The following is a 14,984-nucleotide window of genomic DNA, read 5'->3' on the forward strand; positions in this document are numbered from 1 at the left end:
AAGGGCTCCCACATAATCCAGTCTGGGGGTCTGTTTGTCATGGATTTAGCCAGTGAAACAAAAAGGTTTTGCTTACCACGTCAAGCACAAATTATCCGGTGCTCAACCGGAGAGTATTGCTACACTTTACAAGGGAGAGTCTATATGTCTATACAAGGAAGACTAACTATTCCAAGATGATCTGAAAAGGGTTTTCAGTATTTTTACATAGGTGTACAACCTCAGAGAATCCATTACTGCATTCAGAAGTGAAAAACATGAAACGAATCCTAAATCGTTTTATGACACACCGACGGATATCAGTGAGACAATCTAGCCTGATATCAACTCAGCAACAAACACGAAAGCTGAGATATATTTTTTCTTCGTACAAGACATAAGTGTGTAATCTTTTTCACAGCTGAACTTGCAAAAGCATATCAGGCCCCCTGAAATCAAATGAACAGCATAATAAAAGAAATCCATCGTTCCTCGTATCCACGAAGGGCCTCATAAACTTTGTAAATCTTAGGAGATGGAGAGGGATCTATTACTCAAATTGATTCGGGGGGGGGAGGGGGGGGGGGGGACTGGGAGGAGCTTTAACCCAGAATCCAATTGGGAACTGTGCAGTGAACGCGCGTTTGTACAACCCACATAACGTCACAGAGCCAGAGCTTCCTTTAACACAGGGGGGGAAAAAAAAAAATGAGATGGAAGCATATATCTGGCTTACAGATCAAAAAAGATGAAAAATAATTTATTGCTTGTGGAAAATGTGGTGAGGCTTCGTAGATATTCAAACCCTATAGCAGAACGGGGAAATGCATAGACTGCTGACAGCAGAAAGGGCTTTTGGCCTGTCTGCACTGTATCCATCCATTCACAAAAACACGCTTTGGGAACACAGCCTGCCTCTTGAGCGATTGTTTTCAGGATAAAACCATTTAATATCTAAAGTGGTTATTTTTCTGGCTCTTGTATGTCTTTCAGACAGACTGATACTTCATTTTGAAGTGGAGCAGCACTGTAAAACCAAAAATGTGTCTTTTAACTGTGCGTTTAACTGCTACTTTTTGGAGGGTTACAGGAGAACAATGTTTTTGTACCAGTGGCTAATTGAAGCAGTGCCTTCCGACATTTTGTTGTTGTTGTTTTCAACAGTCATTTTTAGTTGTAAAGCCTTGACAGTTTCATTTTAGTTTGCTTTAAAACTTTCTCAAGTACCTTTCTCACAACAAATGACCTCTGGAAGGGCAAAGGGCACTGTCCTAAACCAATTCTGGGTGCAAGGTTAAACAGAAATGACAGTCTAATTACTTGTGAACAAGGACCTGATTATCTCGTCCTGACAACAATAGTAACTTGATGGATTTTTAGTGCATGACTCTTAAGGTATGGGCTTGTTACAAAAGAACTATTCCGTGAAAAGTTAAGTGCAGAAACCACATCAACTATTAAAATATGAAGTCATCAATCATTAACTTTCTTGGAATAACTGTGAAACCAGTGAACGCTGAATGCAAGATATTATGTTATTTGAGTTTCTCAGAAGCACAATTCACATTCTCCTTTGATATCAAAGAGGAGAAAATTCCTCAAATTAGTTAAGAAAAAAAGGAGCATAAGAGAGAAAATGTTTATAGATTGTGACACATATATCCACATTACTATCAGTTAAGGAAAAGGAGGAATAGGTATAAACTAACAAAACATTTAAAACACTAGTTTAATATTTTTGTCAATATTTGACCAGTTTCACATTTGCCGATCAAGTGCTGGTTGTACTACATTCCATTGTGGGGCATTCACAACTGAAAATCTTTCCTAGTCCAAGATTAAACTTAATCTGTGCTCAAAAATGGGCCTTTATCTTTGAAGGTATTGCAAAATAGCAGGAAGTGTGTCCAGTCATGACTCAGTAATTCCAAAAAAAAAAAAAAAAAAAAAAAAAATAGAAATGCATAAAGTTATGTTGTCTGCCTGGACAAAAATTCAGACACAAACCCAGGGAGTCACTTCAAGAAGAACCATGTTTCCAAAATAGAAAGCTTATATGAAAATAATTATTTTCACATTGCCATCTCTTTGCGATTTCACCTCGGATGGAATGCATACCTTAATTCCAAATGAACATGATTTAATGGATAAGAGGGACAAAAACTGCTGTTTTTAAGTGAATGTTTAAACTCTGTCAGCAGCAAATTATGGGTTACTTTAATAGATGACCAATGAACACCATCTGAAAAATATGTATATATTAAAAATATGTAAACATATACCTGCTCCCTTCTTCAAATTTCTTTACTGTGAGGTTCATTAAAAAGTTCTAATATATTCATAAAATATTCGATCTTTCTGAAAAGTGTGCTTTTGTTCTGCCACCAACAGTGTCACACCTTAAAATTCTAAGGGTAGACCCTAAATCCTTGCAGATGAGTAGGATAATCAACTTTCAGTTATAACAGAGCTAAGAGCGCCCTCTTGTGGGAAACTGTCCAACATGCTTTCAGATTTTGTGGCGATATTAAAAAGGATACAGAATGTTTTACTTTAAATCATTTTTATTGATTTTTGGACAAATATATGTGGGGTGAATGTTTACTTCAAGAAGGCAGCTTTCTGGAGGAGTGTTCACATGAAAGCAAGTCCTCCAAATAAAACAGCAAACCTTCGAAACCAAGATAAACACAATGGGACTAAGTTTCTTACATTGTGCCTCAGATGGCACTTTCACAACAGTATGATACAACCTTTTTTTTTTTCCAACTGACAGGTAACTTGATGTATGTGAATCTCATCACTCTCCAAAATTCCCTGTGTTTGGGAGTTATGTGACAAAGAATTCATAAAAGTTCCTGAAGATCTCCAAAAAGCCTGATGGTGAAAATCATTATGATCCATTGGTTGGGGTGGGATTTTGCAGAAAGGCACACAAGCGTTTGCAGCCCATCAAGGGCTTGTTATTATTATTATTATTATTATGTTTTTTATTTTTTTGGCAAGACGTTGGTCCCAAAAGTCAGTTCTCTTCTTCCACTTGGTAAACGGAAAAAGAACAATAAAAAAAGAAAGACAAAAAAAAAAAACTAATAAAAACAAAGTTGTTAGATTATACTTAAAGTGTATAGGTCTCTCTAATTTGTTAAAAAGCATACTGAAATCTAAGGTCAGATCTGAACTACAGTAAAGACGATACAGCGGGTCATCAAAATGGACATCAGCAGTAAATGACACCCTAATGGAAAGCAGGGGATGCTGACACCAGCCTTCTACAGAGGATGCAACTCAGTCAGGCATCTTTTTGGTTGTTGGATGAACTCTTGCAGACTCCTCTTGCCCTGCTTGAACGTGCTCTCCCTCCTGGTGCAGGGTAAGACCACGAGTAGCCTGAGGAGAGTTTCGATGTTGGGGAAGGACCTGACGTCTGAGGCTTTGAGCGTGTCCAGCACCGTGCTGGGAAGATACAAATGAGCCGTCATCGGATCCAGCCACTTCTCTCTCCATTTCTGCAACTCTTCGTCCAGAGAATTGAGGTTAGGCAGGTCATCCTGGTATATCTGGACAAAATTCACATCTTTGCAGCATCCCTCCGTTTTGGACAAGACGTAAGGCACAACCTCCATGCAGCGCAGGGCGGCGAGGACGTGGTCGGAGAAGAGCTCCTTCACCTCAGAAACGACGTGGTCCAATGCCGGCTCACTGAGGAACCCTCTGTAGTGCACGCTGAGCGACTCCAGCAACGCGGGGTGCAGCAATCTGATCTGCAGCTTTGACGCCAATTTCAACGCCTCTTCAAACCACGCTTGGTGATTCGACTCAATGTTACTTCTTATTTCGCTGAGGGAGGACAGGAGGTCAGGAAGGGCGTTTACGGCTTGCAACGCATCGAGAGGTTTACCCTGAAGATTTTGACTTAGGTTTTTAGTGAGACTCAAGATGTTTTTAACTACCACTACAGTTACAATAAATTCAAAATTTTGCAAAAGGGAGTAAAATCGTTGCGCCTGTCTTCTCCCTGTGTGGTTCTCTTGGGGTCTCTTCATCTCATTCAGACACAGCAGGATGGCTTCTAGCAGCTCTATCAGCAGCTCCAGCATGTCATGGCTCCTGTGCAAACGGTTGTTATTCAGCCTGTCCCTCAGTTCATTTCCTTTCCCTTCGTCGTGTTGGAAAAGCAACATAACCGTGTCCTCCAGCTTGGCCTGTCGTTGCGCGTCCTCGGTGAACCAACGGAGCAACTTTTCCACCCAAGAGATGTTGTCGGCTATCGTGGCGGTTTTGGAGGATCTGGCCAGCCACACGTTGAGGGACACGGCGGAACTGAAAGCGTAAACAGCCTGAGGGTGTTTCTGTGAAAACAAGGTAGACACAGACCTCATCTGTGAACCCACAGAACCCACGCTTAGTGAGGTCTGACCCCGACAGTATTCCATATTTAAGCCCCATTTTTCCGACAGAGCCATTTCCAACGCGTTCACAAATTCAGAGTGGTCTTTGCCGAGCGGAATAAAGGCTACGGTCTCCTCACATTGATTCTGTTGTTTGTCCAGATAGCGTATGCTGATGGGGATGTACAACTGGTCTTCGATGTCCACCTCCTGCTCAGTTATTATCGTAAAGAACTGCGATTCCCAAAGTTCCTTGAGGATTTCCTCTCGGGCAGGAGAGTCATAGAAAGACATGACTTCTTTACGAACCAAAGTCCCATCCTGTGCTTTAGGGTCAGCTGCTTTGTGCTCCGTAGCTTCCTCTTCTGGGATACTGTTGTCATTTGTTTCCTCAGTACTCACCTCTGAAGAAAGAGACAGCAGGAAAGAGCTCACCTCTGAAGAAAGAGACAAAAGGAAAAAGTGATTTGTGATGGAGACCTATGATGGAGGATCAAAGTACAAGTCAGCAGTAAAATATTCAACTCCTAATCCAAACAAACTGCCTATGTTATTATGAAACAATGCATGCACCGAATTACTTGAAATTCAAGCACGGAGACTCAAATAATTCTGAGCAGTTCACAGTAATATAAAGAGAGAAGAGTGTGGAGTAATCTAGCTGCAGGACAAAGGGTCTAGCCAGAGACAAAACAATAAAGCAGAGAGAAGAAATGGACATCAGAGTAAAAGAATGAACATGAGTATACTCACCACTCTCTCTTATCAGAAGATAAGAGAGGCTCTCCTTCACCTAAAATCATTACAAAAGAAATACATGTTAGATAAGAGCATACTGTACTGCACAAGACTATTAACAGACATTCTTTTTGCAGCTGTCAGTCTTAAATACTTTCAAATGAACACACAGCGCATAACATTCTCACACTGACTAGACTGCCATTAACTTTTCAGTGTACTCAACTCCACTTAGGTATGCACTCTTATCTACTAACGCTGTAGAGCAAACAACAGTTTCTTTACTATACCTGAGTTAAAAACTTGTGGCTCTCTTGATCATTCTCTATACATTTCTCAATCACTTCTTCAAGAGCCTCAAACATTTGTTGATGCATGAGGAGCATGACCGAATCCATCTTCGAACCCCTGCAGACAGATTCCCTGAGAAGAGACTTCAGGGAGTTGAGGGTGGTTTTCATAAGGTCACATTCCATGCTCACGCTTGGCAGTACTGCCACCAGCTTCAATAATGCCGTTACATTTGGGTGATTCTGCGCTTCAGGGTGGAGCAGCGTTTCAGAGATAGAGGCAGGTGGTGAGGTGTCTTGGTATTTCTCCTTCCACACTGATGCCCAGTTGTTTATGTCAAGCTCAGCTGTGTCTGGCTCAGGCAGATCACTTTGGTAGATACCATGTAGTTTATCCGTGGATTCTGGAAGGATTGGCTGCGGATTACAAGTTGGGAGCAGCGACAGCAGCTTGAGGGCTTTCAGGTGAGACTCGGAGAAATTGTACCTCATTTCCACAATCAGGTTCTTCAGGACAGGCACGGTAATCGTGTCCCTGTAGTACACCTCAGGTGACTCACAGCTTTTGGACATCTCTGAGTAAGACACTGGTCCGGGGGCCACCTTGGAAGCAAGCTGAACTGCTTCTTCAAACCAAGGTGAATGCACCACATTGATGTTTTCCAGCAATTTGTTTAGAGATTCTATGATTGGGGTGATCTTCTCCAGCTCACAAATAATATCAGCAGGGTTACCACAACGAAAGACAGTGCTACAGTTCCTCAGTGGGGCACATGCATTCTTCAGGATCACAAGAGGAACAACAAAATCAGTTTCCCTGATGACCACAGAGAGGATGCGGGCATGCAGTGACATGCTGCTGCTCCACAAACCAAATTCATTAGCACTCACTGAATCCAAGCAGCTCAGGACTCCTTCTATCATGTCCACTAGAACATCAAAAAAGTCCTCTCTTTTCCTCCACCTGGACAAACAGGTTTCTGGTATCTCTGCCAAAGCTTCTCTTGGAGTATTCAGTAACCCATCCACGGTCAGTTCAAGCTTGCTCTCCAGGCTGGGGGACTCGTCAAAGAACAAGAGCAGGTCCTCAATGATTCCAAGGATTTTCGAGATAGGGGCACACTGCAGATTTCCAGCTAGCCAATATGCAAGGCCACAAGATTCACTAGGTGTGTTGACAGCAAGTGGATGGCTCTCTAAGAAGCCAAGGGACATTTTCCTGAGGGACTGACTCTCTGTGCCCATACACATGAAGGCTTGCCCTCGGCAGTAACTCATCTGAAGGCCCCATTCGTTTGTGAGAATGGCTGAGAGAGTCTTAGCGTGAGAGTCTGCATCAGCACTTTCATCCAAGGGCAAAAAACCAATAAGCTCCACCCTAGGGGTGCAATCTCTCACATATCTGACAAACACAGGTAGATACTTCTTATCAGCCACTGAGACAAATGTATCAGTGATAATGGAGAAGAATGGGGACTCTTCAACCTCGTTGAGGATGGCTTCCCTGATAGACTTGACAACCGCTTCAAGAATTTCACCCTCTGAAGGGCATGTGAAATCTCCCTGTGCCCAGTGACACATGCTGAGGTCCTGATTAAGAAGGTCCTGCTCTTCCTTGGGAAGCTGGGAGATTGTACAGTTCCTCCTGGCAAGTCTGGCTGCTTGTCTGAACACTCTCTCAACACTTAAGAGGTTGTCTCCTGAATGTCCATTTTCATCAATAGCTTTCATCTGCTGCCTGTCCAGTACATCAGACGACTGCTGAATATCCATGCCCTCTCCATCATCTTGGTGGTTGTCAACTCCTAAGATGAAAGAGTAAATGTTAATGCCTTGACACAGTGGCCGTTTCACTAATTATAATTGACGAAAATTAATGCTTGCACCAGATGTCTGGTGATATCTGATGAACATTTTGATAGATCTTTAATTCACTTTAAGGGCATCAAAGTCTTCCGTCCCTCTCCTCTGTCCCTTATGGTAATTTTTGCTAAGTTAATAGATATTAACAGTAACCAAGTCCTTACAGACGACAAAATTTGAATCAAAACATAAAATCTTGACTATTTCAAACATTGTGAATATAATTCTTGAATTTATACTTGACCTTTAGTTCAAAGACTGTTCTAAGTATTTATCGAATAAGCACAAGCAATGGACCTTTAGTGACATAAAAAACAGCATCTCAATCAATGACATACCCTCCATCTTTTCAGAGTTCTTCATGAGACTTTTGGATTCTTTATCCTGTGAAAACATTTGCAACATTAATGACGATGTTTACTTAAAAATATTAGTTCTGGATGAATATTTGTGCCTTACATAAAAACTGGTTTGATGTACAGTAATTAGCAGTACCAGTTACTAGCAAGACAGTAATTTTCAAATGAAAACTAAAAACCACAACTTACAAGGCAAATGCCTTCCAGAGTCTTTGGGGTAATTTTCAGGCACTGGGCCACCATCTTGTCCAGATCAGTGTTGAAGTTGGTCCCCACCTGCAGCATGGCCAAACACGGACACCTGTCCTTGGCACTGGTGTTCCTCAAGTAGTCCTGAAACATTTTATGGTGCTTGGACTCTCCACAGTACTCCAAAGCTGTGCTTGGCAACACACACATAATCTTTAGCAATGTTTTAATGTTTCCAAAGTACTGCATGACAGGTAGGCGGAGGGTCTGGAATATAGTGTCTGGTATTGTCACAGAAACCACCCTGGTCTTCCACTTCACCCTCCAGCAGCATAACTCTGTAAAAAAGTTATCTGGGTCGGGAAGATCACTGATGTAAAGTGGTGCCTTTGACTTCAAGCTCTCAAACATGTAGCTCACTGTCACAGAGCATGGGACCAAGGATAAGAAGTTCAGTGCCTCCTTGTGGTCATCAGAGAAATGGTCTTTCACGGAATTGATAAGGTGGTCTACTAAGGGTACGCTGAGTGTATCTTTATAGTATGGCCCTGGTTTCAGTAGGCTGTCCCTTGGTACAGCGGCACCATCAGGTACTTTGATCTGCACGGCCAGGCTCTGGGCATAAGCACATGCTTCATCGAACCAGTTTTGATGAAAAACCTTTATGTTGGTTTTGAGCCGGTTGAGCGTGGCTACAATACCGTTGATCTGGCAGAGCTGGGAGGCAGCACTGAAATGGTCTTTCTGAAGCCCAGCACTGAGTTCTCTGGTAAAAGACGAAGCATTCTTCAGGACAACCAAGGACACAATAAAATCAAAATCCCGTATCAACTGGAGAAGAGCCTTGGCTCTAATGGACACTGCTGCTTTCCACCTCTGTGGTTTATTGCTCTGGATTTTCTCCAGACACTCAACCAGGGGTTCCAAAATCTGTACCAAGACTTCATATGAATCATGCATCTCTAACCAAGAGGTGCAGAATTTGCCTTGAAGCTCATGAATTTTCTCAAAGCTTTCCCGTAGGCCAATAGCTAATACCTGGTCAAACTGCTTCTCAAGGTTAGGCATACTGCCGAAAAACAACACAATCTCCTCTAATGTTTCCAGAGTTCTGGTTACTGAGGATACTGGGATAGATCTAGACCACCACGTATTAAAAGAGTAACAAGAGCAGTGTGTACAAATTGCCAGAGGGTGTTTCTCTTGAACTTTGCATGCAAAAGCTTTCAGTTTGTAGGATACTTCTCCAGATCCAAGGTAAGCCTGACCCCTACAGTACTTCAAATCCAGCCGCCATTCTTTGGTGACAATGTCAAAAAGTCGCTCAGACATGCCCTCACAATCAAGATTTACATCCACAAAACCCATCAGCTCCAACCTCATAACATCAAAGCTGTCCACAAACCTAAGGAACAGGGGGAGATAGTCCACCTCTCCGAACCTGACAACTCGATCAATGAACAAGGAGAAAAAAGAATTTCCGACCTCTGAAAGGATTCTTTCCCTCACAGTGTCCTCGCATACTTTCAGGACTTCTTTCATTTCAGATTTGGTCACATACTCTACTTCTGTTTCCTGTTCATCCCCACATTGTCTGTTTTGATTGATAAAGGCTGCAGTAACAGCAGCCTTCAAGGCTGATTTCAATGACTCTTTATCTGTCTCTGCGCATTCGGGGTGGGTCTGTCTTTCAATCTCCATCTCCAAGGTCATTAATGGAGCTTCATCCACTTCCTCTTTTGAAGCATAATTCTCATTGTTGTCAGAGACTAAGGAAAAAAACCCAAAAAAACAGATGGAGCGAAAGGCATGAGTACATTTACTGTTAAACATATTTCATATGCCAATTATAAGGAAGATGAAAAATTATCTACAATGACTTTTCACAATTGTTGTGAATGACAAGGGATGGACCTTGCATTAATGGAGGTTTAGGATTACCTGGAGGTTGGATTTCCATTGCATCTTCATTCTGTGAAGAAAAAACAACATATTTTTCAAAAAATGAATTGTCTCCACTGGTGAAACAAATTCCTTTTCTTGTAGTTTTCACAGATAATGACTACAAAGGTTTAATTTTATACTATACTTGGGAAAATCAGATTTATTCTAACATATTTTAACATGACGTTACCTGATGCAACAACTGTAATATGTCTGGATGTTTTTCCAAATATGTCTCAACCATCTCTTCTATGTTAATGTGGACATCTTGATTAACATAGACAAAAGCCATGTTGCACAGTCTCTGTTCTCCTGGCGTCTCTTTCATGTAGGTGTGATATCGGTCAAGCACCATGTCATACTGCCCGTAAACATCTGCCTCCGCATTCACACAAGGAATGGTTCCCAGCACTCTCAGGAGGCTCTGCACATTGGGGTAGAAACCAATGTCTGGGATTTTGAGGGTAGCGAATACAGTGGTGGGCAGGATCCGACGCTTACTCGCATGTCTCCATTTCACTTCCCAGCAACCCAGTTCATCGTAAAAGGAGTCGGGTCGGGCCAAGTTGTTCAGATTCGCATCGGCTACTTTATCTTTACGGATGCTGAAATTGTGATCGGCCATGTACGACGGCACCAACGACAACCACCGAAGTAGCCTCACCATTTCGTTGCCCAAGACTCTTTTGACCTCCTCCACAAGGTACTGTAAAACCTTCTTACTAAGTGTCTCTCTGAAATGATCCTCTGGTAACGTATGGGACTCTGCGGTGCTGTTACCATTTGCAGACAAGTCAACCGGTAGAGTGACCGTAACACCAAGTTTCTTTGCTCTGCCTATGGCATCAGAAAACCACTTCCTGTGGAATATGGCAATCTCCTGCAGGTGTTTGTTCAGAAGCTTCAGAGCATTGGAGATAGTGTACTGTAAAGTACTGCTGATGCTGATAGTTCCCCTTAGGCTGGGGTTAAGGATGCTGACACAACACAACGTGTTCTTCAGCACCACTAAAGTGATGATAAAGTTGAAATCCTTCAGCTTGTCTTTGAGACTGACCAGCTGTGCAACCGTGTCACGGTCCACGTCTGACTCAGCACTTGTGCTCATTTCTCCAATGCAACTCAGCAGTGGCTCCAAAATGTCCAGCATGACCTGAAAGGCGTCTGTGCCGTATTCCCAAAGATTTTGGCATGATTCTTTCACTCTTTCAACTTCACCTTTTATGTGACCATAAAAGACCATTATCTTGCCTTCGAGTTTCTTCCACAATGCCGTAGAGCGCCTTAAAACAGCAGCCACCTCTTCCACAGTATTAACCACATTCTGGATGGTCAGCATGGGCATGGAACGAATGAGCCACATATTAAAAGCGTACGGGTCACTAGGAGCTAGCACTACCTGTGGAAACTCTCGAAGTATCCTGCTAGACAGGTCCTTCATTCTCTGGCAGATACTTCCTGTTGTCAAGTAAGTCAGCCCACGACAGTGTTCCATCCGTAGCCCCCATTTGTTTCGAATCTCAGACAGCAACATGAAGAACAGACTCTCTGAGTCAACGTCACAGGGGAGGAAGCCTAGCAGGTGCTTTTGAGGGAAACCAGCGGCAGTGACTGAGCGTACGAACACAGGGATCTGGTCCTTACCCTCGATGTTCGTCACATCTTGGATCAGAATGGAGAAAAAACGCGCGTGACGTAAGCTATTACGGATCTCCTCGCGCATGAGATCTTCACTGAACCTGAGCACTTCCTTTTGGTCTATCTTCTCAGCACACACAGGGTTGAGAGAAAGCTGGCTAGCAGGGCCAACCCCCATTGGTTTAGAAGCACTGAGAGCTGCATTGTTGCCAATACTAAAGCCAGTGAAAGCCAAGGTTTCTTTGAAGTACAGCTTCAGTATCTCCTTGGCTTTGGAGTTGTTGGTATCTTCCTTCTCTGAATCATCATGCAGAGGCTCACATAATACAATGTTGTCTTCTGCCTCCTCTTTAAGTTCCCTCTTTACTTCTGAGGAATTCTGATCACCTGGGAGAGAAACAAGAACATGTTATTTGATAAACAATATTTTAATTGTGTACTGAACAAGATATGCATATCTTTTAAAACTGCTTTTAAAGCCTGTTACGTTCATGTGCTTGAAAATAGCTTTTAGTGCATGGCTCTGTGTGCACCTCCACCATTTGAGAATACTCACAGGGATTGATGTGGAATGCAAATTTATATTAACTTATTCATTAATTTTTAACATAAAACTAAATTTTACATTTTCTCTATTAAAGTCAGAACAACATGCAAAAGCATGGCAGGGCTCTTGTATCCACAATCCAACAGCAAATAGCTATTGATTTTTTTTTTGCTTTGTTTTGATTTTTTTACGTTTAACCACAACTGATCGGGGTGCATTGAAATTAAGGGTTATTTATCACTTCAGACAGTAAGGCTGAAAATCAAGACAAACCTTTCTTTTTCTTGGGATCAATGACTTCCTCCTTCGCCTAGACGCAAGAAAAAACAAAGAAAAGAAAAATGAGTATGGGCTAAGATGAGGATGATCTGGGACACTGCTGCAAGACTTCAAGAAGCATAACTTAGCAAAAAGTTACATATATCGTTTGGCAATATTTCAGGCTGCACATGAAGTGAATATTTAAGCCAATGTGTCTGTAATACTTCAAGAGTTCTTAGCCTTTTTCCCTTTGAACACACACAAGATTCATGCTGACTGTGATCAACAAAACAGTGATGTGAAAAACATAGTGCTATCCAGTCTAATAATTTCCTGCAAACTTATGATGCCAGATTGAATAAAAAAAAGATTAAAGCACTTTGGCGGTTGGCGCACAATTTATACATGAAATTTAAAACTATAAAAAAAAACTTCAAATCTGAAGAAAAACTGTCAGTAGCTGATATCATAGTGTCGACTTTATCTTTTTAATGATCAGTACAAAAACATTAAACATATGCATTGGAGTTGCAGATCATATTGTTGCATAGAAATCAAATGAGAAAACATTTTATGATTAAGTAGATACTCACTTGATCTCCTGATCTTTTTCTTGCACTGCTCTGAGGATTTTCCTGGGAAGTTGCAAAGTCAAATATTGTCGGTACAGCTCCCTCCTTCAGAACAGAATTTAAGGTGTTCTAAAGAAAAAAAAAATCTGTTAAAATAAAACACTTTAGAGAGTGCAACTGTCCCCACTCAGATTTGGTACTGAGCCAAGGAGTGTTCTGTGATTTGTGTACACAAAGGATTATGTATATATCAAGTAGTACTGGCTATATACTTCTGCCATCATGTGGTTAAAATTATATGGGTATGTAAGCATAGAATTTTTTTTTTCTAGCTATGCAACAAAATGCATCCTTTTAACGGCTCTATTTCGAGATATCACTGGTTAGACCGATTGGCAGTGTTTTCTCAGGACATTCAGAGCAGGTTCATTTACAAAACAATCATGTTTCTTTAACTCATGCTTGCATACAAATATGACCTTTACCATTGAATTAAGTATGCTATTTTCCACGTAATTATTTCATGCATTTTTTTTCAGGCAATTAAGATTTACAAACACAGATCTGAACAACAAAAGAGCAACGTAGTTTTGATGCGTTCTTTGGAAGTCTTTTTCTGTTTTGAAAATATTGCCAACACAAGTGACTAACAGTCAGAACATTAAGACAAATCAGGGCCACTTGATTGCTGATATAAAAGACTACAGCATTATTCTGCATACACTACCCTATTATAGACAACAAGGCAATCTTATTATTTCATGCCTCACAGTTTTTTTTGTAGGATATTACACTTACATGCTTGCATATCAAGGAAGGGTCAAAATGTTTAGCACAGAGTCTGTAGTTGCTGTGTAACTCTTCAGGGGTTTTGTTTGCAAGGTCTGGTCTGCGACAGTTCAGCAGCCATTGTTTACACCTGAAATAAAAAAAAAATGTTTGAGTAATAACATTTAACAGATTTCTCCATGTATTCGTATACGCCCTCACACTTTTGTAAAGAGTAACATCTAAGACCAGCGATCAACTGTGCACAAATCATTCAAAGGCTTCTTAGAGCCTAAGAATTATGAAAGTTAACTACTCGAATCAGAGGCAGGTAATTAATGCATTACAATTTACAGCAATATTCAAAAGTGGCGACTCTGCTGGTTTATAGTAGTTATTTTAGGTAAGTCGTCGACATTAAGAATGTACCATGCATTCTTCAGAGCAAACATCTAGCCTATTCATTGCGCCACTTAACAAGCTAGCTCACCGGCTCTGCTAACAGTCATTTAACGAATATCCAGGCATAATCTCATAAAAGGAAAAGGTTAAAATTAAATGCTAATTCTATAGTTCCTCTTGAGAATGTTCTTTAAATTATTAAACACTCACCGATCATGGTCTCGCGGAAAGCTAAAGAAGGCAATGTTGGAGTGGTCGGTTTTCTGGTTACAGTTCGCTGCGGCACAGCAGTCAGGCATTTTGGACTGCATGCACTTACCGATTCACAATGAATATTGCATAGAAATGTCTTGCATACAACCAAACTTATCTTAATACGGTCATGCGCAGTAATAATCAATATATATCAACTAAGCAACTTCATCTGTACTTTCTCAGGTGACTGGTACATTCTCGATAACTTGTTTTCCAGCACTATGTTTGAAGCCATAAACCAGGAAGAACACCTATATAGAGCGGAAATACATCCTTCTCCGCTTGAATGGCGCACCATTCCCCAGGATAACGACAATAAGTATTTAGTTCCTATTTTCTGATCTTTTACTTTGATGAACCTCGTCCGGTAGTTGTAATTCAGCGCTGGTAACAGGTAATATTAAAATACTACCACAAAACATCGATTTAATGCTACAAGTGCCTTAAATTCGTTCTGCATCTGTAACCACGCGGTTGCTGCGAAAATTTCTAATGTCCACGTGACCAAGTAGGGACCACCCATTCGATTAATCGGGCAGTGTAATAGGATAGATGATACTGAGGAGTCCATTAGTCTGGCTCATAAATTAAAATTAATCATCAAATTAATTTTCAAATTTAAAATTAATCATAACATACAAGTAGATGAATGTGTGAGCTATCGCTTCCATACAAGGAAAACACACTATAATGTAATGTTTGATTAACTTTTGCGCTTCATGCTACAAACACCGTGGAAAACTAATTCCGTAAGGCCGTCATGACGTGAGATATTAAGATCATTTATG

The 14,984-nt window shown here is 41.2% G+C and overlaps 1 protein-coding gene across 1 annotated transcript; it reads right to left on the minus strand.

Annotated features, from left to right (window-relative positions):
- Window positions 1–3,131: 3,131 nt before the first annotated feature.
- Window positions 3,132–14,403, minus strand: LOC115828279 (uncharacterized). The gene is made up of 11 exons (XM_030792234.1): window positions 14,152–14,403; window positions 13,570–13,690; window positions 12,793–12,900; window positions 12,212–12,248; window positions 9,944–11,778; window positions 9,751–9,781; window positions 7,810–9,578; window positions 7,600–7,645; window positions 5,399–7,203; window positions 5,124–5,163; window positions 3,132–4,807 (listed from the first exon to the last, which is right to left on the minus strand). Exons 1-11 carry the CDS (start codon window positions 14,250–14,252, stop codon window positions 3,252–3,254), a joined length of 7,449 nt encoding a protein of 2,482 aa, XP_030648094.1. The 5' UTR covers window positions 14,253–14,403; the 3' UTR covers window positions 3,132–3,251.
- Between the last annotated feature and the right edge of the window lie 581 nt (window positions 14,404–14,984).

This window comes from Chanos chanos, chromosome 15 (assembly GCF_902362185.1).
Source record: "Chanos chanos chromosome 15, fChaCha1.1, whole genome shotgun sequence".
NCBI lineage: Eukaryota > Metazoa > Chordata > Actinopteri > Gonorynchiformes > Chanidae > Chanos > Chanos chanos.